We start from the raw sequence: 26947 nt of genomic DNA, 5'->3' as shown, positions 1-26947 counted from the left end.
ATGCGCCAGATTGCAAAAAGAGTTTTGCATCCCAGTTCTTGTGGCTCGTGGTGCAGAGGGTGACCCGGTTCTTCCACCCCTCTTCCCGGCGTGCCCTAAATCCGGCCGTACGGCCGGATTTAGGGCACGCCGGGAAGAGGGGTGGAAAAATCTGACGGTGAAAGCGGTTCCCCCCTCCACCCTGGACCAAGCATCCTTCCCAGATCTCAGCATCGGCTCTTATAAAGATGCCTCCAGCCACGACAGGTCCCATCAGACCCCCCCTTTACCCCACCAAGGCTCTTAAGCACAAGGTGAAGCCAACCAATCCTTGCAACCAGACCTCCCCAGGAGCCTTTTAAACCCCAGCAAATATCGCTTTGAGTCTTAATTTTTTCCCCGTAGGGATAACCGGCGAGGGCCCGTTCGCCGCTGAAGATAACGCACGTCCCCAGGGAGGGCATCCCGGGTGGTTTTTTTGGCTGGATGAGCAGCGGATCCTGCGTTTTCCCTGTTGCTATGGCAAGGGTGAGAGCTGGGAATTCTTTTTTTTTTTTTTTTTTTTTGTGTGCATGGGTTGGTAAATCGAGCCCGTTCTGCACGGCTGATTTGCCCTCCAATTAAGGGCATTCCTCACTTCCCCTCGCGATTAGCATAAAGAAAACCAATTAACTCCTGCACGGTGAACGCCAAGCGCTGTTTTCCGCAGCGTAAAACCCCGCCGCTCTCTCGCATTTTGATACAGTCAAAAACCTGTTGCCGAAAGACATTTGTCAGGCTGAAAGCAGACCCACGCTGGTGCCCGGTGCACGTCGGTGAGCAGCACCGCGGCCGCGGGTTGCAGCCCGGTCCCTACGGGACCGCCCGGGTTTGCCCCCCGGTGAATCACGCTCTTGGCTTTGCCAAACTCTGCTGATGTTGGGGTTTGGCTGCGAAGTGGGGATTTGGGTGTAAGAGGAGATTTCTTGAAGCTTTCTGGCCATCCTCGGGCATGCCGGTGCCTGCGTCTCCCCTCTGCCGCTGCTCCCGGGCTGTGCCGGCCATGGGGCCACACCGTGCCGTGGCGTTCGCTTTGCCAAGCACCCGGGGCAGAACAGCGGCGGGCACGAAGGGCACCTCCTCTTCCCCCTGCCCTCCCCTCTGCCGCTCGTCCTCCTTTTTTTTATGGCCGAAGCCAGGTGGGAGCGAGGCGCGGGCTTGGCCATGGGGTTTTACCCGTCCCGCCATCGCTCTCCCGGCACGCACACCCCGGCGGCTACGCCCGTAATCCCCGCCATGAGGTGCGGCAGGTATTACCTGTTCCTGGACTGCTCCAACTTGCCCTGCACAGCTCGGGCTGTCCCAAGCAGCTCCCTGACCCCCCCCCCACTCCGCAGCCAAACCCGGAGCTTGCACGGCCAGCGTGCCGGCTGCCGGTTCTGTTACCGGCAACAGCTTTGCTCCCCTGGGCAACGGGATGGTGGCAGCAGGGCCGATCCGTGTCTCTCTTCAGTCTCCCAAAATAAATACGGGAGGACCTTCCCGGTGGGAGAGGACGGCAGTGCCCCGCGGGGATAAGAGGTGACCGGCGACACGGTCTGACCTGGCTCCCGCGGCACCGCCGAGTCCCTGGGATTTACCCCCCCCCCGGGATGCCCCGTCACTGCCCCAACACGCTGAATTTGCCTGACTGATGCTTCATCGCCCCGGGGTGGCCCCCGCCAGCCTCCGAGCAGGGAGGGGACTTTCAGCCACCATACGACATCCCGCGCTCGGCTCCACCGCCTTCTCCTGAATTTCGGTTTCCCAGAGGAGCGGCCGCACTCAGCCCAGCCGCCGCGGTCCGGCAGGTTTATCAGCTCCCGGCTCACCTGGAGCAGAGCGGTGTCCTCCCCAATCCCTTGGGATTTTGGGGTGCCATGCCCCTGCTGAGGGATGTGGGGGGACAGGCGGCTGCCCATCGTCTCCCCTCTCCACACCGAACCCCAAAAGGGTCTTGCCCCCCGCCCTGGCTCAGAGCATTTGCTCTCCTGGGGCGAGTTTCTCTCGCGTGGCACGGGGAGTGGAGCACAGCCCTCGCCTTGCTCAAGAGGAAACGAAACAGCCGCCGTTAACGACAGGCAGCCACATGCAGCCCCCTCCCTTTGGCACAGCTTTGCGGGGGGGGGGGGCTTTTCCATGCCACGTGCCAAAAACTGCAGCAGCCATTTGGGGTTGGGTTTTTTTTTGGGGGGGGCTATTTTAACACAAATTAGGTACCCCTGGGTCCGGGATGCTGTCTGTGTCCCCCGGGGTGGGTTACCCCGATGGGTTCCTGCTGCAGGGAGCTGCCCTGCAAGCTCAGCAGTAGGATGGCCAATGCCCACAGGATTCGGGGAGCTCATTTCCCCCCCCCATTCCCTTTATGGGGCATTTTTGGTATTTTCCCCCACTGGGAAGTTCTGAGCTGCTCTTTGTCAACAAGAAATGGGAGCAAAAAGCACAGCCCCTTCCCCAGTGCTGCTCACCCCTCTGGCTTGTCTCAGGACCCCCATTTGCTTTAGAGACCCCCCGGCCCCAGGAGGGGCAGGATCCGACCCTGTGGGTATGGTCAACACCAGCAGCTAAACAGGCTCAAAAAGGGCCGCACAGAGGAGACGTCTGGCTGCTATCAGATACCGCAGGACATCGCCGGCAAAGGACGGCTGCGTCGGTTGTTTGTGGCTCTCGGGTGGGTTTCGGGGGCTGCTGCTCCATTTGGGCAGTGCATGGGGCGACACGGCCCCTTCCCATCGCTTGGCGGCAGACAGAGCGGCCTCCTTCGTGCAAACGTGCCCGGACTATCCTTCATCCCCGGCACCGAGCCCTCAGCCCGAGCAGAGCCCACAGGTTCGTCCATGGAGGGGGTGAACCCCGCAGCCCCCCGCACCCGTCCCCACGGGCCGCCCACAACGCTGCGACAAGCGATTACACCGACCGTCCTGAACACGACATCGAACCCACCGATAATCCCTCGGGACAAAAGACCCTGAGGGCAGCTCCCGCCCCCACCAGTAATTCCTCCCCTGCGTCCTAATCCCCAGCCCTTCTGTCACAGTGGCCAAATCCAATTAACTGTGCAACGATCGCCCTCCACCCTCCCGGCCCGGCGGGTGTTCAAACAGAGCCGGCAGACGGTGGGCGCGTGGGGACCCTCCACAGGGTCCCTCGGGGATGGGTGCTCTGGGGTGGCACCGCTGGAGCTGGAGAGGAGCATCCCTGTGGGGTTTATCCCCCAAAAAAGCACCTTCTGATAGCCAGGAGCTGTGCCCAGGAGAGGTGTAGCCCCAGCGTGAGGGACGGGAGGTGGTCTGGGACTTGTGGCTGTCGCTCGGCTTGGGGTGACTGTTTCCCATTTTCCCGGTTGGCTCGGCTGCAGCACTGACTTCCAAGGCGCCGCTCCAAACGGCAGCGGTACGGCAGCCATCACACCCACACGGGTCCGATTCAGCGTCCCAGACCCGATATCCGTTTGCACGGGGTTTGCCACGAGCCTCCAAGCTCTGTTTCTCACATCTGTTGCAGGGAAGATGCTCTGGTCCTCCTCCAACCCAGCACAGGGGACAGCCGGGGCCGGGAACGATGCTCTCCGACCTGGCCGTGCTCCCAAGGCCACCTACGGCTTTTCCCATGACCCGATTTTAAGGGGAAAAAAAAAAAAAAAAAAGGCTCGTGGTGGAGGTATGGCAGCAGCTACAGGACAGCCCCGACGAACCCTCGCCAGGAACAGGGTGCAGCCAGCCAGCCAGCTGCAATGTTTGCATTTGCAGCCTTTGCCGGCGCAGTGACACGGATGAGCCCAAGCTGTGAGTTCGGGATGCAAAATCAGATATTTTGGAGATGGTCAAAGCTTGCGGGACAGAAAGGAGGAGCAGCGCAAGGGGAACCGATGGCACGGCGCTGGGAAGGTGGTTTGGTAGGGAGCACCAGGGACATGCCGCCGGGGAGACGCTGCCTTTGTGGGTATAGACTGGGGGAAAAGGTGCATAAAAGCGATGGGTGGCCCCAGGCAGCCACAAAGTGCCGGGCAGCTCCTTAAATTGAGCAGAGAAACGTAGAGGTGGAGGCTGAGTCCAAGGGGATGAGGTTCAACCTGGCCGGGAACGGCTGAGGGCGACGCATCGGCCATTGGCAGCTGCTCCATGACCTGAGCTAATGTTTAGCTTTGGACTTTGCCAAGTTGTCCAAGGGGCAAAGGAGGACGAGGGCTGGCGCCCTGTGCGGGGCGGAGGGTGGCTCTGGCTCGGAGGGGTGTGATTTCTGGGTGTAATTTCTATCGATTTGGTCCCAGTTCAGTGGGAAGACATTTGCTGACAAGGCCTTGCCGAGCTCCCCGGTTTAGCTCAGCTCTGCCTGTAATGCTCGGTCCTTCCTGATGTATTATATTCCCGGCGCACTGGGCTCCGGAGGGGCGTTTGCAAGGGCTGCACTAAGGGGACGTGGTGGAAAGGGCGAGGAGCCGGGTGGCGTCGCTGCCAAGGCTGCAAAAATGTCCCCAGCCCTGAGCACGTCCCGCTAGCCTGGATAACCCGCCCTGGGAGGCACCTCGTCTCTATTTAAACCCCCCTCTCCTGGGATGTTATTAAGGACGCGTCTGTTAAATTGCTCTGTGTCACTTCGGCACGGCTCATCCCCGTCACCACCCGCGCTCCCCGGGCAGCTCTCGTTTGGCCGCGGCCGCGTGTTTCCTCTCCATCCCCATCACCTTTACCCCGCAGCATCCCAGACCTTTACATTTTGAGTTTTTGCCTTGCCGGGCAATTTTGCACAGCACCATTTTCCAATCCCAGATTATTCTAATGACACCACCGAAGAGCTAAAAATAGGAGAAAGGCATTTTCTGCTTCTCCCCCACCAGCCGCTGCTGGGAGCACGGGGACGGCGCCGGCAGTGGGAGCCTCCGAGGTGTTTGCGGAGAGCGTTTGGAGAGTATCACACCTCCCCTTTCCTTTCCCAGCCGTGGATCTTTAAATATCTGGCCCAAATCCACACGAGCCTGTGTAGCTGCTTAACTCTTTTTTCGCATTCAAACCAGAGGGAAATTGGGTGCCTAAACGGGGCCGGCCGAGGAAACGGGGTGTGAAAGCGCCCCGGGGAGCTCCTGCTGGTGCCAGGGCAGGAAGCACCGAGCCCGCAGGAGTGACTCAGCCACCGCACGGGTGGTGGGGACGGGACGGTGAGGACAGGGTGGCAGGGACGGGACAACGGGGCCCTCCTGGCTCCCACGGGGACCTCTCAGCTCTCACGGGGCTCATGGTGCCTGCCTGCCCCATCCTACTTGGCTTCTTCTCGTGCCCGGGCCCTTGGAGATCCATCAGTCCTGTGCGGTGGAAAAGGCTGGGAGCCAAGGTGGGAAAGCAAGCCCTGAACCCACGCTGCTCTCTCCAAAATGGTGCACTCCCCCCCCGCAAAAGAGATGCACATCCCAAAAAAGTGATACACTACCCCACAAAAACCAAAGCACACCCCCCCCCAAAAAAAAAAACCCCCGATGCACTCCCCCAAAACCAGCCATGCTGGACTGAAGATGCTCAGCACAGCGCAGTGAAGCAGCAGCCGGGGGAGAGCTGAGCCTTGCTCTCTGCCATGGATGTCACCGTGAGGAGGTTTCGGTGGCACAGGGAAGGGGATGGAAGCAGCGGTGGCCCTGGTGCGCAGGGACATGCTGCTTCCCCAAACGTGGCTTTTTGGAGCTGCTTCCTCCCTGCCACATGCCCGGCTGCCAGATTTACTTCTGCCTGACGGCGTCTCGCCCAAGCGCTCGTACCCTGCCCTGGGCCGGGAGCAGTGGATGAACCGGCGTCAGCAGCAGCAGGGAGAGCCCGAAGCCCCCGGCACGCCCCGCCAGGCACGACGGCTTCCCTTCCACCCGTGAGTTTCCTTTGGGGGGCGATGCTCAGCGCAGCATGTGCCGGGTTATTTCTCTGTTTTATTTTTATTTAAGGCTTCTTATGGGATGCCGCACTCAGCGAAGGTGGCTGGAGCTTGAGAAGCTGCAGGGACGTGAGGACAACGTGCATCCGCACGGCGGCCGGGTTGAGCCCACGCTGCCAGCCTGCGCAGGGGGGGGCAAAACGTGCAGCTGCTGCCAAGTCACATGCTGAAAACTGGCGCTAACGACTTCATCTGCGGCTTCAGACCGGATTCCCAGAGCTTGCGTTGGGAAAAGGTCTGCGCACCACCCTAGGCATGTAAACTGGTCCCAGCATGCAGGCAGGGATGCGTACGGGGAGCTGGGGAGCAGCCAGCCAGCCCAGGGCCATCTCCATCCCCGGCAGGGACACAACTGCACATTTTTCCCCTCAGGGCAGGGCAGGTCCCAACCAGAGGCAGATTAAACCCCTGTGCCAAGGCTCTCGGGCTGGGATTCCGCCGAAGCCGAGCCAGAGGAAGGCCGGTCAGAGCGGGAGGAGAAGCGGCCAATTCCTGCCACCACGGAGAGGAACAGAAATGCCGGGGAGGTGGCGGCTGCCCCTGCCACACGCCGGGGATTGCACTGGAGTGGAGCAGCTCAGCCCCGGCCACGAGACGGATGAGTCAGAGATTTCAGGCACAATGGGAAGCGCGGGCTCAGCAGGGACGGGCCGTGTCCGGATGGGGATGTGCTGGGATGGGGCCTCGAGGCTGCCAGGCGCTGCATCGCCACAAGCAAAACCTGCTCCGGGGCAGGGCGCAGAAGCAGCGGGAAGAAACATGGCTTTTGCCCGTCAAGTCAACACGAGAGGAAGGAAATGGGTGAACTCATGGCAGCACGCACGGAGAGGGCTGTGCCACGTGTCCTCCTCATCCTGCCAGCAGCTGGACTGGTCACCGGCACGGGGCTGCCTGCACTTCCCAGCCGGTGCTGGCAAGGTACCAGGGACCACATCCCAGCTCGGCAAGAACCATCTCCAGCCCCGCTGCTTCCCCAAGGCATCCCCACCTCCCTCCCGCCCACTGCTGGCTTCTCCCTTATGCAGCCTTTTCCTTCTCCGTTTGGCAGAACTGCAGCCACCACTTTCTGCGCTCATCGGCATCTTCTTGCCCCTCGGAAGAGGCCACTGAACTCGGACACCAGCACGGACCACCTGCACCATCATCCTGCCGAGGTCCTGGGTGACTCTGCAGGGCTGGGAGCACCCAAACACTCGTACTCAGGGCTGAAAACGGCTGCCCGCCAGCGTAGGAGCAGGCACCCGCTGGCCTCTTTGTTGCAAAACCCCTCACTGTTTGCTCAGCAGCAGCAACTAAACTTTCTTTTTTTGTTGTTTCAAGACGTAAAAGGAGATAACTGCTGGATTGTGAGCTGGAGGTCCAACGGCTTCCCCGCCCCGGGGATGACAGGGCACCGCGCTGGCAGCAAGCCCTCCACAGATCGACCCAACGCTGTTTTGGGAGCCGGGGGAAGAGGCAGAGGTTGCGATCCCTCCCTCTGTATCCCACGTGCCGGCAGCCACCAAAGTGCGTGGTGTCGATGAAACCCTCCCCTCCTGCCATGCATTCGTGGGACCGCGCCTGCAGCACGCACGGGGTCGAGGAGCCACGTCGGCACTACTCAGCAGCCACCGCCACCAAGGACCATCCCCATCCCCGTCCCTGCCCAGCACCCCCAGCTCAGGCTGGCGAAACGCCCTGGGTTTGAAGTGCCGCTACCAAGGCCAACGGTTGCTACCTGCATCCTCCCTGCCAGCATCACGGTCACCCGCTGGCGCCGTGCCTGCCACAGTCCCCAGGGAGCCTTGCCCAGCCCTTTTGAAGAAAATAGACAAAATTGCTACAGCGTTGGTTGGTTTTGTGGGTTTTTTCCAGGCTGGGCCCATGCAAACTGGGATTCTTGCTCATTCTCTCTCCTTCTGGGCACAGCCCACCTCTCGGGGGACCCCCGAGGCAGAAGGCAAGCGCAGCTGGGGATGGGAGCCCCCGTACGTAATCTCCCGTTGCCGAGCGGGCGAGTTATGGCGTTGCTGTGCCCTTCGCTCCTCGGCTGAGGCTCAGGAAATGGCACAACGGCAGCGATCAGCCGCAGGCTCCGGGGCATCTGCTCCCTCTAAATGAACCAGAGACAGTTTAGCTGAGCCATTCGCCCGTTTCCCGAGGACCCACCGCAATCCGCGGGAGCAGGAGCAGATCCGCCGTAATAAAAAGCCTTTTCTAACACTACGTCTTAAGGACGCAGGCAAGAGCTATCAGTTTCTCAGAGGCAACTCCATTTGTCCAGGATTACATGCCACAGAAAATGATTATACAGCTGCAGAGGACAGACTTTCCCAAGCGAAGCCACCAGCCCCGTGGGACGCGTGGGCGCGGGTCCTGACCCCACACAGTCCTGGGGGGCTCTGCAGCAGCGCTGGGGGACGCACGGGAATTGCAGTGGATGGCCAGATCCGGATGCCTGCACGCTCTGTGGTAGCTGCCCCGTGTCCCGTGCTCTTCCTAGCAAAGAAAAAAAAAATAACCACGGAGCTTCAAGGGTGAATCTGTCAAGGTCTCGCAGGTTTCTGAGCTATGTCACGATAAATATTGCGACAAGAAGCGATCGTCGATTTCTGCGGCTGGTGCTGAGCGGATGTTAAACGCTGTGCTCTATCCCCAACTGCATCTGGGTGCCCTGGCCGTCGCTCTAAGTGGAAGTGAAAAGCTACGCCGGCTGCCATAGCAAAGACTAAGCAGCCCAGCAAAGCCCCAGTGGGACCACAGGATGACGGCACCACCATTGATGTCACCGAGACACGGGTGTCGCCGGAGGGACCGGGCAGGAACGAGCCACCCGCCTACACCGTGGTCTGACCCAAGCGCGAGGCGACGCTGCCCCAGCACGCGAGCATCACGGCTCTCCCGGGGAAATGGCCTGCGACCTCCGCAACCCACACAGCGCATTTCCCATCGTTTGAGCCAGCGTTGAAATCATTCCAGAAAATTATCATTATTTGTGACGGTTGGCAAACGCCCCAGTCTCCCAAACATCTCTCTCTGTGACTGGCGGCACCGAACCAGCTCCGCAGCTGCGGCACAGGGGGGTTTGCTGCTCTCTCCTGCGAGGGAATGATCAAATTTTGGCAAGATGATGTGGAGGATGACTACCCAGCTCGGACATCAGGGCTTTGGCGCTGCCAGCTCCCGCGGCAGCCAGCTTTGAGGCAGCTGCGCACCCACGAGAGCCAAGGGAGCAAAGCCACGCGCAGGTACTGTCAGACACCTTGCCACGGCCAAACCTCGCCAAAGAGACCCCGAGTTTGTGGGAGCGGCGCCGACACACGCTCTCCCCGAGGGGACAGTCAGGAGAAAAAGCCAACGGGGACAAACGGGGGGGGACGAAGAGAGCAGCAAGGCTGGCAAGAAGCAGGAGCAGTGTCTCCCTCACACCCCATTTTCCACGAGGGCCCCATGCCCGCTCCCGGTTAAGAGCCATAATCCCTGCGCCGTGGCACAGACACCCCCCCTCCCCAGCCACTGTGGAGCTCAGCCCCGGCAGGATGATCCCAATCCCCTTTCCAAAAGCCCCTTTTTCTCCCTGAAAAGCAGCTGTTTCATCCAGTGGCTCCAGGAACAAGACAGGGAGAGGCAGCAGCCGCCGCTGTGCGTGTGACCCCCCCCCATCCCTGCTGCCCTGGTTAGCGGCGGTTTCCTCTTTGCAGAAGCTGAGCAGCAGCAGAAGCAGCAGTTGGGTTTTACATCCCCCCTCGCAGAGGGTGCAGGCAGTGACGGGGAGATGGTGGGACCCGGCTCCCCCCCAAGGTCCCTCTCGCCCCACGACATTCACAACTCGAGCACTGCAGGCACGAAGCTGAGGGCATGGAGGAGCAGCCGGCAGCTGCGTGCAAGAAAGAGAAAAGCACGACTTCCTCCCTTTTTTCTTCTGAGAGCGAGACGAGCCTGTATATAAAAGGAAGTGCTGAAATCGCACGCCCTGTAGATAAAATACAATTATTTCGGCAGCACCAAAGTCCTGAGAAGCGCTGCTGTCCCCTCCCAGGGGTGTGCGGGGAGATGCGACCAGCAAACGGCCCAGCTCTCCCGCTATCCTTAGAGCGTGTCTTCGGACAACTCTTCTGGAACAAGCGTTTCCACCACAGAAGCCATGCTGGCATAAACACGCCAGTAAATATCTTCCTGCAAGCCACTGGTTAATTAAGGAGCTCTTTTCATAACAAGTTAACAAATAACGTGTGCGGTTACGACAAATTACATTCTCGCTTTGCCGTGCATTCACTAATCATCGCTGTTGCGCTTTGCAAGCCAAGACAACGTTTTATGAAGTGTGAAGTTTGCAGGGAACACTCTCACTGGAGATAAAGGGAACCCCAGCTCAGGGCGGGTCCCAAAAGCGCCTGGGTGCCTGTGAACAAAGCTCCCCCAAAAATCAACAGCCAAGGCTTTGAGAAAACCCAGCAGATTTAGCTGAAATACTGAGGTTTCTGAAGCAGGGACCACTCATGCTGTGTGCAGCGTGAATGAGGATTTGTAACAGGCCGTTATAATTCACGCTGAGCAGCACCTCTGTCACGGCAGACCTACTTTCAAAGCACGCACCCAGGGCTGTGGGATGACGCAGGCAGCCACGGCCGCTTACACTACAGAGCAGAAACGAGATTTCCTTTGAAATGAAATCTCAAAGCCATCGCTGCCCAACAAGAGGCGGCTCGGTGAGGAACACCAGCAGCAACAACGAACCTGCTCACCGGAATCACCTGAAGATGTCAAACTTTAATGCGGCAGATCTTTACAGCAGAAAAGCGCAGGTGGGATTAAAAGGAAGAACAATTTCACACAGGCACAGGGACCATCTGTGTGTTGTATCTGTGTAGTACCTACCACCGCGATAGCCCCTGCTCCTGGAATAAGACTCTGGGACCTCTGGAACACTGGAGTGACACAAACCACAGGCTGAACAAACCCACCATCCGAGACCCATCAAGTGCAGTGGTTTTATTGACTGGCTTTCCAGGGCTGGTGACCGAGCCCGCTCGCAGAGATTTCTCCTGACAGAGCCTTTGGTGCGGCGTCCTGAGATCCGCTCTGTGAGTCCTCTGCAAGCCGCCCGCTGCTCCAACCAGCGGCTGCCCAGCAGAGGTAACCAGCACACGCATCCAGCGCTGCGCCGGTTCCCTTCTCTGCCTTCCTCTGCCTCAGCCTGCAGACATCAACAGCTCACGTCCGTCCTCTCGGAAGGCGCTATCAGTGGATCTAGTCTAACGAGCCCACTTCTTCTGGTGCCAAGTCCACCATGGAGAAGCCATTCTGTAGATGAGTCACAAACCACACTGGAGACAGTCCCTTTGTGGTGTTATTCTATACCCTCTCCCTCTTCTCCAGAGCTCTACTAGCTGCCAGAGGACAGATACTGTGGTCGAATATCTCACGATGGAAAATTCTGTGAAGAGATTTAAAAAAAAAAAATAAGAAAAAAAGTACAGATTTTTTAAGTGGCCTGTTTTTGTTTAAGCACCAGACCCACATGTTGTGTCAGCACAATATGCAAAAGACTTTTTTCATGCATAACTGTCTATCAATTAAACAAAAAATGATCTAACCAACCCTGACAGGTGCCAAGTACCACCTCTGGAGCCCGGTTTTGGGGAGAGGGCTCTACAGCAGAGCACACAGTACTAAAAGCAGCAGTGGACATATTATTTTTATGATTTTGGTGCCTCAAAACTCCGGTTTTGAAATTTCACTGCACTACAGTGTGGCAACAGAAGAGAAAGTCAGCGGGCAGCTCGAAGATGGTGCCACTGAAGACAAAGGCTGGCACCTGGCAGAGCGCTGGGTTTTGGAACAAAGGAGCTCCTTTGTACACGCACAGTTCGGGCTGCAGCTTCACAGGGTCCCTAATGGTATTTCACAGTCAGTTTAGAGCTTCACCCCTGGAACGCTCACACTACGCCAAGTAAACAGCAGCTCTGTGAATTCCTGGCAGCGCTCGCCGCGCCAGTTAAATTAACCTACCGTTTGTTTCCTGTGGATATTCATGATATGAATGTCTTCGCTGCGATACTCCTCATCGTGCTTATCCAGGGGAATTTTTTCCAGCTCAAAGTCCATCTGAAGCAGCTGGTTATCAGAGAACACACAAAACAATTCAAATGACACTCACTGCCCTTTTGAACTGAGCATGTTCAGTTAAAAAGGTCCCACAACAGACCCACACAAGGGCAAGAAGCCTTAGGAGGCTGGAATCACCACGCTCAGACCTGGCATCACCATGCTCAGACCATGCCACTAAAGGCCTCTACAAACATGCAAGCTATTTCCTCCCCCCCATGCAGCACATTTACCCTCATTTTAACGACTCCCATGCCAATTCAAAGCTACAGACACCTTGCAACATTTAAGAAAAATCTAAAAGCTTGTGATAAAATATTTTGCTTCCTCCAACCTCCAAAGCGCTAAGCCAAACCACAGCACCTGCCTCTGTCTGCCAACCTTCTCAACTGGAGGCGGGGGGGGGGGGGAAAGGGCAGGAAGAAAAAAAAAAGAAAAGAAGGATCAACTCTGCAATGTGCTCAAGAGATTAACTTGGCTGAATCCTGGTAAGCTAAGGAAGGACATAAATTACAAGAAAGCAGAAATCATCCAGAAACACCTACGCCTATTGTGTTTATTGTGGGAGCAGCACCTCATCAGAGATGATCTCAATTATAGCAACCCTCCTCGCAGTCAGGTCCCCACAAGAGTTTGAGGCATGGCTAATTATCAAAGAGGTGCTTTTATTAACGTGTATAAATCTCCCTGGAATTCTTGCCCTTCCCCTTTTTAAGTATTTTTATTACTACGTATAACCCAGTACTTCTGCACAAGGGCTGCTTTTCAGCAAACTTCACAGGTGCAGAGTCAAATCCCCACCACCTCAGGAGGGATTCAGCTGTTACCTGTGTTGTCCTTACCTGCACAGGAGATGCAGGTGGACTATATAATCACCTGTTAATGCTCTCTCAGTACAGGGGGGGAATTTTTGCAAAAGCAGCTAATCACTTAGCAGAAAGTCTTGAGTTCCCTCCCTCTGCTTTCAATGGAACACGCTAAAAGAAAATAATTTTTCTTCACCAGACTCATTTTTATTCCTCCCAGTAACCTCTGGTAACATTAAGACAACCACTGCAGAAAGGCAGTGGCAACCAACTGTTAATTCACTTGCTCCTACAAAAAAGATTCTGTTTTGATTCTGACAGATACTGCCTCACGTACGGTGCCCTGGAAGGTATCACAAGCAAGAGAGGCTTTGAACAGCCCATGCAGGTCTGGCTGCCTGCATCAAAAGCATCGATACAGTTACGATTAGTAAGGCAAGAAAGGTTAGTTTTACTTTTTGAGGGAAGGAAAGCTCAGTAAGTATCCACAAAGTCTCTACTGATAAGTTGGAGAGTAACTTCAGGAGTTACCATCCAAATTTTCTGCCCTATGTAAAGACAAACTACTTTGTGGAGTCAACCCAAATTTGTACGTGTAGCAACTGCCACTGATGTTCAGCTGATCCAATACAAAGACCTCCGGTATCCGCGGTATTTTCCTAGTGTTCAAAAAGCACACGTTAAAAACACTTACCTCAAAGTATTTTCTCTCAATTTCAGGATTCTTTCCCATAGTCCTCTGTTCGTAACAGCACAAGACACACGTATCAGGGCCAGTAAGGTCTTTCAGTGTCTTCAGTAACGGTTCTAATGACTGCCCAAAAGAGGTTAAATATTTGCCACTTAGATTTCAAGTTCATTTTACTGGTATGATACCCTCTAACTAGAGAAAGTCTTCACCCAAGAGGGAACTTTCCAGTTTTTCTTTTCAGGGAGTTATTTTTAGTGCTTTAACTGGGACAAAGAGAACATGGGGGCAAGCTGGAAAGCAGAGGAGAAAGGGAGACTGCATAGGAGAAGTGTTTCACAGACTGACCACAAAAACTGAACTAGCATCAAAGCCAAAACCATCCCACCCTGCCGAGGGGGCATTTCCTTGAGGCACACAACAATGACTACTTCTTGATGCGTTTCAAAAGTGAGAGTTTTCTCAGCCATTCTTGGAATATAGCTCATATCCAGACAACTACATATGGCAACAGGACCAACATGTAGGGAGAAAATGCGAGGGACTGGGAAGGGCACTGAGACATGGGGTTCTTCAGGTCATTTCCCTTTTCTTGCAAGTTCTGTTAGCTCTCTGTGCACATCCTGCAGAGCTCCAGCTGAGGAGATGGGGCACACTACAACAACCACTTAGCTGGAGCATGATTTCTCCTTTTGCCTTCCCAAGGGAAGCGCGAGGAGAACCCAAACAGCACAGATATGGCAACTATTAAATTTAATTTAGCAATGCATTAAACAGTTCACAACTATCAGTCACAATGTTTTGCTTCACAATTCATTCCCAATGTAAAAACAAAGGGGGGGGGGCGCGCACAGAGGAGGCACAAATATCTAGTTTGAGGGTTTTTTAAACATAAAAAAAGTCTCCAGTTGAATCTCAAATAGCCTTGAATCGGTTAAAAAATGCTTTTTCCAGTCTTGTTCTATGTATTCCTCTAAACCATGGGGACCAAGATGCAAGCACAGTATTTATTTGAACGCTTCTCATGTTAAACACACACCCTTCCCAAGGAAGCTTTCTATAGGGGTTTTGCAAAGTCCTCATTTACCTCCTCATAGTAAATGCAATCAGCCATTAGTATATAATCGGGGGGAGGCTGAAATTCTGTGACATCTTCACCCCTAAAAAGAAGCAAAAAAAGATGAAAACAAGTTTCAGTAATAACACAACACATACTACTTAAGGACTAAGCATAAAGTTGACTACGTTCTTATATTTCCCTTTTAAAGCAATGTTTTCAAGTATATTTGAGCATTTAAACAAAGCAAGAAGCCCCGTTAAAGCTGAACAGAAACATTAAAGGATCATACAAACCATTTCAGTACCTTGGCTCGGACTGACCCTGTGACCAGATGTTTGTTGTTCTCTATATTAACCATCAACAGCTCCTGCAGCTCCTCAAGGTCGGTGACCGTCACGTTTGCCCTGGAACACACACGGGGTTACTTCACGGCGGAGAGAGGCCGGAGCGCAGCCGAGGGCCGGCGGGGCTCACCCGGCCCGTCCCAACCCACCGGCACCAGCCCCGGACCCTCGCCACAGCGCGCACGCACAGAGATAATACGATAAAGGGGGTTAAAAGGTGGAGGAACAGGCAGCGGGGGCCTGGCCCTTCCCGGCAGCCAGCGCTAGCCCCGCTTCGCCCTCGCCCAGGCAGGCGGGGACCGGAGCGGAGCGGCCCCGGCTGCCCGCAACCCCCGGCGGGCGCCTCTCACCCCAGCGTGGCCGCCATGATGCCGACGGCGCCGGTGCCGGCGCCTAACTCGAGGACGTGGCGGCGGGCGAGCGGGCAGGCGCCGGTCTCTAGAAACTTGGCGAGCACTAGCGCGGCGTCCCACACCACGCAGCCCACACCGCCCGCCGCCCGCTGCTCCAGCCGCAACGCCGGCCCGCCCCGCCGCTCCAGCTCCCGCACGAAGCCCGCCATGGCCGCGGCACTGAGGCGGCGCGGCCCCTCCTCCCGTAGCCGCCCCGCGCGCGTCTCTGCCGCCGCCGCGGTGAGAGGAAATGGCGGTTGGGCGGGCGGGTCCGCGGTACCGGCGCTGTCGCTGAGGGGTTCGGCGCTGCCCGGTCGCGCTCCGTGTCGGTGCCGCCGTCCAGCTGCGCCTCAGCCCCAGCCTCTCGCCTCCCTCAGTAGTACGAATCCCCTAGGAGGCTGTTGGGTGTAAACCGCTAACACCTCCTGACCAACTCTTCTCTAAGTTGGCTGTTAGTTGCATGGAAGCATACCCTGGGCTACCCTTGCTTGACAGAAAAACGTACTTTTGCTTTAATGGTTGCTGGCAGCGTAGGAGTGAAGGTAAAGCTGCTGCGTTAACTGGCCTGGTTGTTGCAGGAGAAAACCTCGGCAGCCATCGCTCATCTGGGTGCTGTTTGCCACACAAGTCAGACTTCCCTCAGAGGTGAGAAACCTCCATTGGAAGCCACATGCAAGAGCTCGCCTGGCACCTTCCTGATTTAGCCCATCAGATTAAAGACAACATTAAACACCATCCAGAGGAAAGACAGCCGTGAAGAAAATTTTCCACGTGTGAACTGACTGAAAATTAACACACAGTGATTCAAAATCTCCTTTACAAGTTACTCAGTACAGCCTGTAAGCACTGTGGACGTGCAGTCCCGCTAAAGCCAGAGGAGTGCTAGAAATCACAGGTGTTGTAGACCCTCATCCAACATTTGAACTTTCAAAAAGGTTTTAAAAAAGCAGCTGAATAGGAGTTGACTGTGCATCAACATTTTTAAGTGCAAAGGCTTTTGATTTTTTCCTTGGACATATGGAAGAAAGATTTTATTACTTTATTTCTTAGCATTTCTTACTAATGCTCGCTCCCTTCCCCAGGGAGGAGTTAGTGCATTTGCTAGGGATTCTGAATGGTATATTCAGACTTGTGGTGTATTTCTGAAAATTGGAGTAAATTTGGGGGAAAAAAAAAAAACCCTAACTAGAGATGGTTCCTTTTGTCCCTTCTTTGTTTTCATCTGCTATAGCAACATCATAGCACCCAAAGAAGTTATTCCAGCTCCAGAGCAAGGGGAAATGCTAAAACTCAGTAACTCAAAACAGAATCACAGAAAACAACTAGAAACTTTTGCTGCTAACTGTCTTCACATTCCATCTGTTGATCTCCACTTTTCTCAGGGAACTGCCTTTTTCCACACAAGCCAACTTCAAACCCAGCAATTTCACATTTTTCTCTTCTAGCTTTTTTTTCTTCTATCCCCCTAATTACAAAGTAACTGAAATGTTAATTTATTGCTCTCTTGGCATTCTCTCAAACCACACTGGTGGGAATCCGACTGCCTTCGACCACTTCCATGGCCGGTTACTTTGGAAACGCGTGTTGCTGTACCCGCCGTACTTCACGCTGCTGGCATCGCTGCTGCCGCCCTGCCTTGGAATGGTTCTTTGGTTTTGTATTTTCCAGCTTCTGTTACGCGTGGAGGACTTCAATTGTGTGGTTAAGTTATCCGTAAACAAGGCCCCTTTTCTGAATCATGCTGTGATTTATGTACTTCAGGTTAACTGGCCCTGGAAAGGTAAGAGTAATGTTTCACGCATGGGAGATGCAGCTGGGAATGTTGTTTTGCACAAGTATCTTGTGTTTTCATGCTATTGCCCCCGTTGGGAGATCTAATGTCAGTGGTTCCTGCTCTCCTCTCCCTGCATCCTCTTGGAGCTTTACTGTCCCAGCACTGCTACTGATCAGTTGTGGCTGACAATGCTTTAAGCCCAGCCTGCAAAAAAACCACAGGATCTTTTTCCCTGTCCAGTTTAGAGCACAACCACACTCAGGTGGAGAACAGGTGAGCAGCTGAGGAAGGCAGCAGGGTCAGGGACTTGCTTAAGAGGACCTGCCACTGGCAAAATACCAAGGTGAACTCACAGGCTCACATGTGTCCTGCTGGTCCTGGGCAGAGAACGGGTCCCAAGGGCCCATCAGGAACCAGAATCACCGTTGCTGCACAGGACATCCCCAGGCAGCAGGGAAAGGCCCTGGCAGGAATGCCTACCTCTGTCCATGTTCACCTCCCAGGGAATGACAACCTAGGCTTGAGACTTTAACTGCATCACTATTATTCCTAACCAAACCATTCTGGGCCCCACTGAAAGTTATGCATTTCTTTTTCTCTGGCTTCCAGTGTGGAATGTGGAACTGCTGCCCAAACTCACTCTTTCACAATCAGGTTTAAGAGTCAGAAGAAGGAAGTGCTTCACAGCCGCCCCCCCCCCCAGTATTTTTGTAGGCTGTCAACACAAAATGTTAAGTTGGCACCTAAAAAAGGCTGTTCTGAGAATGGCACCCCTGCACAGCATCATTTCAAGGGTAACTCTAACAAATGTACACTCCTGCCTCCACAAGCTTAAACTCAAAGTCTGTCACAAACCAGGACCGCACAAAGGTCTTGGTGAAGTACTTTGATACGTATGGAAGCCATTAATCAGCAGATGCTCAGCTTAAAATGATCTGCTAAGGGCTTTGCTTAGTCAGGACCAAAATAGAAAGCTATGATATATTTTAATATGGGATATTGAAAATGCTTCTGGTCTAAGCACTTGTACAGGAAGGTATAAAGCTGACAGTTATATATTCTACAATTTGGGAGAGGTTTTTTCTCCCCTCAACAACACACAAAATCTAAGTCTGAAAAGATATTACTCATCTTTTAGCAACAGACGCTGGTGAGGACTTTGAAAGAGTTAACACAAAGACCTAGATAAAGAATTTCACTTGTTCAGCTTATTCTGCAGATCAAGGTGAAACCTGACAGCCTGCCTTTTCTACATAGAGAACATCAGGGGAGTACTTCACTGAGCAGAATTTCAGCACCAGATACCAAGAGAAGAGTTCTTCACAAGCTTATAGAAAAGTTATGAACTGCATTGTTACTGCAGAGGAAAAGCCATAACCAAGGCATCCATCCATGTCCTGCCTGCACTCCCAGTTCACGCATCTCAAATTTAGGACCTCCTGAACGGTATTTTTGCAAAATGAAGCAGCTCTCCTTTATAAGGTGTGTTCTGCCCTTTGCACGAAGAGATTCTACCCCTCTCCTTCCTCAGGAGAGGAGCATGAAGGAGACAGGCAGCAGGAGAAGACCATCCAAGAGATACATCTTCCTAAGAGAACAAAACTAGCACCCCTGCCCAGGCGTACCACCTCTCCTTTTCCAGCGGGAATGCCCAAGACAGTGGGAGCCATATAGGCAGGCTGATAAAAAGCCTGAGCTGCTGCAAATCCCACCACAGTGCTCTTCCTCCAGCCAGGAGCCAGAAAAAATGGAAACCGCTTCCCCATCTAGAGGGGCCAAGGCATCTGGCAGGTTAGGAGGTGGAGCGAAGGGTTAAACTCCCGGGGAGCTGTCGTGTGTCAGGCCCAACTGCAGACGGAAGGACAGCCACAGCTGAGAATAGCAGCACGGAAAATCGGGGCATTTTGTATCGCCAAAGACTTACTAAATGCAATTCCCAACCTTGTCCTTACAAGGAACACGCACTGCTCAAGCTCTTAAAAATTAAGACTGGGGTGATTTATTAATCTTGTTAAGAACTCTGATACAAAGCACAGTAAAAGGCCACAGACCAGTAAATAAAATGTGGTTTCTGGCCACTTTATAAATGCTGCTACAGTACTACCAGTAAAACAGACTCACTCTCACACCAGTTCAAACAAGTAGTTCAACTGGCAAATAAAAGTTCCATTCACTTATCAGTTTAAAAAGTTTAATAAAGCTTTAAGTGTTTGCTGGTTTAAATGCTACCAATTTCCAAAACGGATTCACGATTAAGTGAGATCTAAAGAAAGTTATTAGGTTTGGAAGGCAAGACTGTTCCTAAGCCAGAGGAAACACTTCTGACCGTATAAGATTGCAAGAGTAGCAGACTGTATTATAGGCCTCAAGTCACTTAAATTTATACAGGTTAATAGCATTATCTGTAAATATACAATATAAACAATTGTACATACACGGCATATAGCTTTGTTCTCCAAAACAGTAGACAACTCTTTAGCTTAAGACATCTTCGCCTACCAAAACAAAAAGGCACATCTGAACGAGATGCATGCTAAGTACTAGGGATCTTTTCCAACATCTGAGACAGGTAGTCCTTGTTCACTCTTTCTCAAAATAATCAAGACCAACTGCATTTTTTGGTATTTAGATTTCAACCTAGTTTTCTTTTTTGTCTTCAGCAGCAAATCAGTGGCAATTAAGACATGGCATTAAAATATTTGAGAACAGTAGCTGTCACTCACGAACCTCCAAGCTTACTCAAAGTTAGAAGGCAAGTGGCCAGAGGTTTAAACTCAGTAACACTGTATATCCTTGTGTTGTGTGATCATCCCATTGTTTGTTTTTTTTCAATAATAATATAATAAAATAAAAAAAGGCCACTAGTGCTCAAATTTGAAAAAATTCCACAGACGCACCTTTTTTGGCTCAGTGCAATTAAATGATGTCAGTTTAAATTCATTTAGTGTAGTTTACAGTGCAAAAGAGATATTTTGTATACTGGCATAACTGTCGGCACTGAGGATGTGAAACAAGGCAATGCTGCTGATCACCTGAGGGTAATGCTGTCGAACAGACGCAGGCTAGAGTGTGTGTAGTCTTATTTTTCCAATTTAAACTTTTTTCTTTTTTTTTCTGATCAGCAGCACTTTAAGAGCATAATTTGTGAAAGTACTAAAATACACTGCCTTTTTTGAATAAATAAAAAAAAAGGAACTTTACAAATACTATTCCAGTGTCAATGACTACTATGGCTAAGGTCATTGAGGAGTTTCTGCATTTTCTAGCAAAGACAGTCTGTGCAAAGGAGGGTGGGAGAGCTCCCTTTTGTAAGTCTTTGGTGGCAGTTTTGGTAACTGAGGGCTCGAATTGTGCCGGGGTGGGATGGGGGGTGCAGGCGGGTGGACCAGGTTGTTGTGACTCGTGCTGATCACGCAGCAGCGGCGCAGTACCCTGGGAGAGGGCGTGCTGGGAGGAGTGCCGGGAGAGCTGGGGCCTGTGCTCGCCTCCCTCAACCACTCAGGATCTCTGTGCAAGCGTCCCACCGGTGGCGGCTGGAGGTTTAGGGGACAGTTGATAAAGTGTTCAGGCGGCCGGAGCGGTACCGGTGGTGGAGTATCAGGAAGAGGATCCCGGGGGGGTGGAGGAGGAGGACTGTGCAGCGGCTGGTCAAAGGGGTTACTGTATGCAGGAGCACGAGGCTGGATCTTTGGAGGTGGCGGCTGCCGAGGTGGAATTGCTGGAGGGTCGTCATCCAACTTTAAACTTCCCTACAACGTTACAGAGAAGAGGACATTGTAAGAAACGTCAATGTTTGGATAAAGAGCGTATCTTCCTGACGTCTGCTACTGGTGCTGTCAAATGTGACACTGGCATAGCCGTACCTTTGATCCGAATACAACCACTATGTTCCTAAAGTAGCCACCAGAGTTTGGACACTGGGAACCTGAAACTTCAAAAGGGCAACTGGAGCGCTGCATGTGAAAGTCTTTTAGACTAACAACATCGTGCTTGGCTAGATGTTCCCTGGTTTATTAGCTAAGTTATGCACTATAGGACAGAAATACCTTGGTATTAGAAGCATCCTGATCCATCTTTTTTCGTGGAGGAAGTGGAGGAGGGTTTTGAGGCTCATCGCTTAGTTTAGGAAAGCTACCCCATGAGCTGAAGAAAGTCTCTGGAGAGAGAAAAGCAGATATTTTACTGCCTGTACAATATCTGAGGAATATATTCTAGAATATTAAACCAAACTAGAAGCAACTCAAATAAGCAGATCTTTGTGCTCAACAGCAACATGAACCATTAACTTCAGTTGTGTGAAGTTATCATTCATTTCTTTAATCAGATATACTCCTCACAAAGTGGTCTCCTATTTCCGGTACCAAAGATATGCATCAACAGTTAACAAGCAATGCTAAAGGACAGAAAAATAAATAAAGTGAACTCCTAGTGAGCGCTTAAATAACCGCTGCAATCCTCTCTGTATTGCAGAGTTTACCCTGTTTACCACAGTGCCTGCAGTTTGCCCACATGCCTTAACTGCACTTTGGAGTGGAAGTTTGTTCTCTCTGCCATACCCGTTCAAATTCAGAAATTTAGAGGCTTCATTAACAGGTCTGCAGCACTTCTAAAGCAGGAGAATTATACACTGAACAGGACAATATTAACTCTCACGGCATTTCAGGACATTTCTAGTCCTTCCTTTTTACAGAGGGGAAAAAATCCTCAAAGTTAAGAAACAAAACACCCCCCAACCTGTATTTGTGACTTCAGTCACACCTCTGCTTTTTATCTTAGAAGTGCGCAGAGCTCTGTATCAATACGTTAGGCACCTGTGCTTTCCAGTTTGAAATTTTAATCATATTATGAAAAAGTATATATGCCTGTGTAATAACAGAGTAAAAAGAGAAGCTGAAAACATAGATGAATGCAGGATATCCCTCACAGCTGTGGTACAAAAAGTACCTCTTCTTTCCCAGCAAGAGAGCAATTATTTTCACTTATCAAGTTGCTTCACTTGTAGCATTAGTCAAACAAAATAATCATCAAGGACATTCAAAATAGAAGCAAAATCATGCTACAGCCTGGGGGAAAAAACCAAACCAACCCCAAACCAGACAGTTTTTAGGCTTTACAGACTGCTTTAATGGACACAATCTAAAACCTAAACAAAAAATCCTCTCAGAACCCTAATGAATGCAGCCCACATTTTCATCCCAGATTTCAATTCCCATTCAGCTCTCCCAAAACCAGGAAAAGAGGAGTTAAGGAAAACATTTAATAGTTCTGGTACTCACTCGACTGTGGCAAATTGACAGGAGCGAAGATGCTGTTGTTACCTGTTAAATGAAAAAACAATTAAAGACTTTCCAGACAGAAAAACTGCATTACAGCACATAACGTATGCTTGTGAATGACCTCAGAGATCACCATAATCTCCAAGTTTACCTACTGCTAACGTGAATTAAACTTTCCTGCATAAAATATTCCTGAACTAGAGATCTTAAGTTATGCTGGGAATTCAGCTTCATTACTCTGTTCTGACACTACCGTGGCGTTGCTCACTTCCTCTGCAGCCCAAACGGCTGGACATTTGCCACATAAAAATTGTTTGTCATTTTTGCCCCCCACTGGGCTTAACTCGCCTGCCAGACCTGCAGCCCCCTCAGAGCAGAGCCGAGACCTGTCACACTTTGCTTTCCAGACTGAGGAGCTGCTCACAGCTACAGGCAAAGCTTGGGATGTGCCTGCACAGTAGTGCCTCATGGGGACATCTCCCATACCCGATTGCCTCAGCTCCAGCAGGCAAAAAGACTGGAAATGTCGCTTGTTATTTAACTCCTTCCAGCAGGGGTTTCCCAACTGCAGTAACACTGAGACAAGAACTTCATAGTCCACAACTAAATTTTGCAACTTTTTTTTCAAAGGCTAGCATACACTCTGATACATTTTGGAAGCCCGAAGGACAGTAACAACAATTATTAAAACATATTGCATATTCACCATAAGAACTGTTGAGATCGATGTCTAAAAATACACTGAACTCTGAAGAAGCAGACACAGGCGGCGTAGACGGTGTGTTTGGAGAAGTTGGTGCTGATACTGTTGATTCATGCTCTGCCTCAGTAATTCTACTGAAACTTATCTTACTCGGTTCCTTTTCAAGTGGCAGTGGATGACTTCTCAAGGTGCCAGAGGTGGAGCCATGTCTGCCAGCGTTGGGCCTTATCCCAGGAGATTTCAGGGGGTATGTTGTTTTTCTAGGCTGGAGAAAGTAAAGCTGGTTAGTATTGCTAAAATTTCAGATAGCAGAATTGCCAAGCGTCTATGAGATAGTTTTAAAAAGTACTTATCAAATACGCTTTAAATGGTGTTAGAGCCTTTCTGCAATTGACTTGAGGTTCAGCCTGTTGTCATCTATACAGCAGGAGTTTACAGAAAAGTTACGGATGCAGCTTAATAAATATTTTTTCCTGGCTTAGTAACTTTTAAATTTTTTTTCACAGCTATGAAGAATAAAGAGTCATGTTTCAGATGCATGCCAATCAGGACAAAACACAGGGAAGAGCAAGTCACAACCTTGGGAGACAGTGAGTTATTTCAAGTGCCCCTAGAGACTTGCAGAAGAGCCTCGTAACAGCACGCTTGGTGTTTGTACCACAGAAGGTCACCAGGCCCCTACACGCGTCCACGATCAAGGACACACTCAGACACACATTGTCTACGTCCCCTGGGTTAGTGTGAAATTCTTACACACACGTCACTGGTGTGAATGAAACAAGCCTCATTAGACTGAGGTGTAACACCGCCCAGATCAAAGCCGATTCTTGGAAGCTGAATTACATTCCCATCCTATGGTGGTATGCACGACTCCACCACATTACAGTACCCAGAACTGGACTTTCCTGAAATTCCAATAAGAATGTCTACTTTGGAAATCAAGAATGGTAAAGAATTCATGCCTAGTTGACTGAAACTGGCAGCATGGATATCTATTTTTAGAAAATATTTTAGGAAAATTACTGTAAGCAGCATTTTTGCAACAGTGATTTCTGTCGTTTTCTTGCCATATTTGTAGTATCATCTTACTCATTCCTCTAAAAGGAGATTGCTAAAATGATTTATAGCTCTCCCAAAAATTAGAGATGTCTCCAGCTACTCAGAAGTACAATTACAACATAGAGAAACCAAGTGTTCTAGAGAGCGGTCTTTGTGCTTAAAAAAGAACCCTGGGCTCCAGTAGCTATTTAAAAAAGAAAAAAAAAAAGCGCTACTCCTTTCAATTGAACTGTATTTTGTTCAGCACAAAGGTTGCACCTTGTAAATTCTTCAGTTTTTGCAACAATGCAAAATATTATACAAAAGAAAAAATAGACATTAACTTCTACTTAAAGAAAATTTAACACATTAATTATGTATAAATTCCATATTTCGGTTAATATTAATACTTTATTAGATACCTTGATACTGTGAAATGAGAAATGTTATTACGTATTCTATCAAATTACTACATGGTAAGAAACCCAAATTTAAATGGTAATATTTTAGGCTTTGGGGAAAAAACCGTACATTTTCAAATAAGCCAAAAGGTAGTATGTTTCAGTAGCGACAAACATCTCAAAACTATTTTAAAGTCAAAATTTGCTGGAAAATCATCTCATGATACAGGATTCTGAAGGAAATATATATGGCTACATATTCTTACATATTCATACATTAACTACATATTCTTTTTCATACTGGTTAGTTGATTTTAGCTATTTAATTTGCAGGACAAGACTTACAAATCTAGGTGGTTGCTTGCAGTTTCGCGGTTCAATTTCTAATGACTTGTTGAACAGATAATCTGTAAACTCCTTCTCTGGTATCTTCCCCATAGGATTGAGATTTTCAAAGAATTTCTAAATGAAACAAGCATCAATAAATTTCTAAATGAAGCAAGCATCAATAATATTTTAAAAATAAGCATATACACAGAATTTTAATGAAATGCTCGTAATTCACTGATTAAAAATCTAGCTTTTCACTATTGTGAAGCTTATTTCCAGGGAAAACAGAGTAAAACGTTCCCTGAAATAATACCAAACAATCCAATGCAAGAAACAATCAAGTTCACAGTAAGATTTCTGACATTAAAGAATGACCTTGCCTCAAATAATGAAGCATGGTAAATTAAGTCTTCTGTGAATTGTTTGCTAATGTTTTTGGCTAGTGAATCACGCACAGCACAGCAGTGTTAAGGGCATGCAACAGCATCCTGTACGTTTGCCTTAACATCACAGATCTGGGAAGGAGCAGAATACAGATGATGCAGTAGCAGAAGCAAAGGTTATGTGGTGCCATTTCTTAGAGGTGCTTTGGATGTGACCAATTAACTACAACGACCAGGAAGGGACGGAGGACAAAAGCGGGAAGGTCGGAGGCAGGGACAGAGCATGGTGCTACGCACAGGGACAGGAGGGAAGGGCTAGGGCAGGACTGGCACCATGGGGCACAGGGCAGGACAAAGCTCCCTCAACGCCTGACAGTCCTGCTGCAGCTGGAGTCTCTGACTGCGGAGCTACAGCATTTTCCAGTTGTTCTTTCTGTCAGCACAAATACTGCCATCCCTTCAATGTAATGTACTTCTTGGCTTAAGAATACTGTAAATCTCCTAAACACTTCCCAGACATGTCCACAGCAATTAAACACACAATACAAATAACATTTTAAACAGCAGTGTTATTGCCCATTTAATTCTTCGTGTAACCAACTTCTTTGTTGCTTCCTGCCCACTGCTGTTCACTAGCCAAGATTGAGAGCTGTCCACACTGCTGTTTTTTGGAAAGGTTACCATTATCTGTGCACATAGGAAGTATAGCTGAGTACTTAAAGCTATGCTTTTCAATCATTATTACTTTAAATTCCTTTAAGTTATCTGGCATTCCCTAGTCTTTGTCTTAAGTAAGTAACCACTCCAGCATCCTCTCAGTTCTAAAGATAATGCCAGCTGACACTGGCACATCCCCATGTCTGCCATGCTGAATGACTGTTGGCATTTGTGCGGAACTACGCAGCCTCTGACTGTTAGCAGGGTCAGCAGACCTTGGTCAGAGGTGTCATTACTAAACGCACTAGGCACGTTTTAGCTTAAAGGGAAATGATTTTTCTCCAAAAAGTTCTGCTCTTTAGTCAGTATGTCTTATTCATTCTGTTGCTAAAAAATCTCTGATACCAGGCTGCAGAACAATAAGGGGATGAACAAGACCCAGAATATGGAATCCAAGTAAGCAAATCCCCACTTGTGGCTAGTCTATTGGAGTGGTATTTTGCTGTCTACCAGCCTCTTCTGATGGTCACTATTCATGCAAGATTAGGTCTAGTACCAGAAGATTATTTGGCAATTTTTTCTTGTGTACATTCTTTTCCCTCTCCTATCACCAAAACAGATATTTAATGTTTGATTACCCGAATTTCTGGCTCTATCCGTAAACAGTAAGGCTGGTTTTGATACTGCTGAATTTCTCCTGTAATTTCAGCCACTTTTCTCCTCTTACTGAAGTTAATTAATTCTTTCCCTTGTCTTTTTAGGAAGTCAGGATTCCCTTCTTCTGTCTTCAGAATATTTGTTAGGTATATTCCTGATAAAGAGAGAAGTGTTTTTTACAGTTAATTTTCAATCCAAGAGCTGATTTCATTCTCTCAAGTGAATGTTAAAAAGTCTGAGCATAGGTTGACCATTCCCTTTAATGCTCCAACAATTTATTAGCTGGCAAAAATGAATCAAGTCTGCGTTTTACACAGGAACAATATAGTCTTGAAATAAGATGTTTTATCTCCTTAACATGAGATCCTGAGTTTAGAAAAAAACCATCTTCAGGTCATCACCATAATCAGATCACCAGTATGGAGGCAGTGTTAAACCAAG

General features: G+C 50.4%; 2 protein-coding genes across 2 annotated transcripts in view; both read right to left on the bottom strand.

Moving 5' to 3' along the window:
* Positions 1-10866: 10866 nt before the first annotated feature.
* On the bottom strand, positions 10867-15859 carry VCPKMT (valosin containing protein lysine methyltransferase). Its single transcript, XM_054828712.1, has 6 exons — positions 15246-15859; positions 14845-14955; positions 14579-14651; positions 13498-13617; positions 11902-12006; positions 10867-11326 (listed from the first exon to the last, which is right to left on the bottom strand). The coding sequence occupies exons 1-6, from the start codon at positions 15455-15457 to the stop codon at positions 11312-11314; spliced, it is 636 nt and encodes a 211-aa protein (XP_054684687.1). The 5' UTR covers positions 15458-15859; the 3' UTR covers positions 10867-11311.
* Positions 15860-19053: 3194 nt separating this feature from the next.
* Positions 19054-26947, bottom strand: part of SOS2 (SOS Ras/Rho guanine nucleotide exchange factor 2) — a 55202-nt gene continuing 47308 nt past the window's right edge. The window contains exons 18-23 of the mRNA XM_054827322.1: positions 26488-26660; positions 24825-24941; positions 23044-23305; positions 22338-22379; positions 21108-21217; positions 19054-20810 (exon numbers count right to left, since the gene is read on the bottom strand). Of these exons, the coding sequence (XP_054683297.1) occupies positions 20301-20810; positions 21108-21217; positions 22338-22379; positions 23044-23305; positions 24825-24941; positions 26488-26660 (1214 nt within the window). The 3' untranslated portion in view covers positions 19054-20300. The remainder of the gene's footprint in view (positions 20811-21107; positions 21218-22337; positions 22380-23043; positions 23306-24824; positions 24942-26487; positions 26661-26947) is intronic.

This window comes from Grus americana, chromosome 5, assembly GCF_028858705.1.
Source record: "Grus americana isolate bGruAme1 chromosome 5, bGruAme1.mat, whole genome shotgun sequence".
NCBI lineage: Eukaryota > Metazoa > Chordata > Aves > Gruiformes > Gruidae > Grus > Grus americana.
The sequence above is the reverse complement of the archived record's forward strand: the minus strand, read 5'-3'. Positions and strand labels throughout refer to the sequence as shown.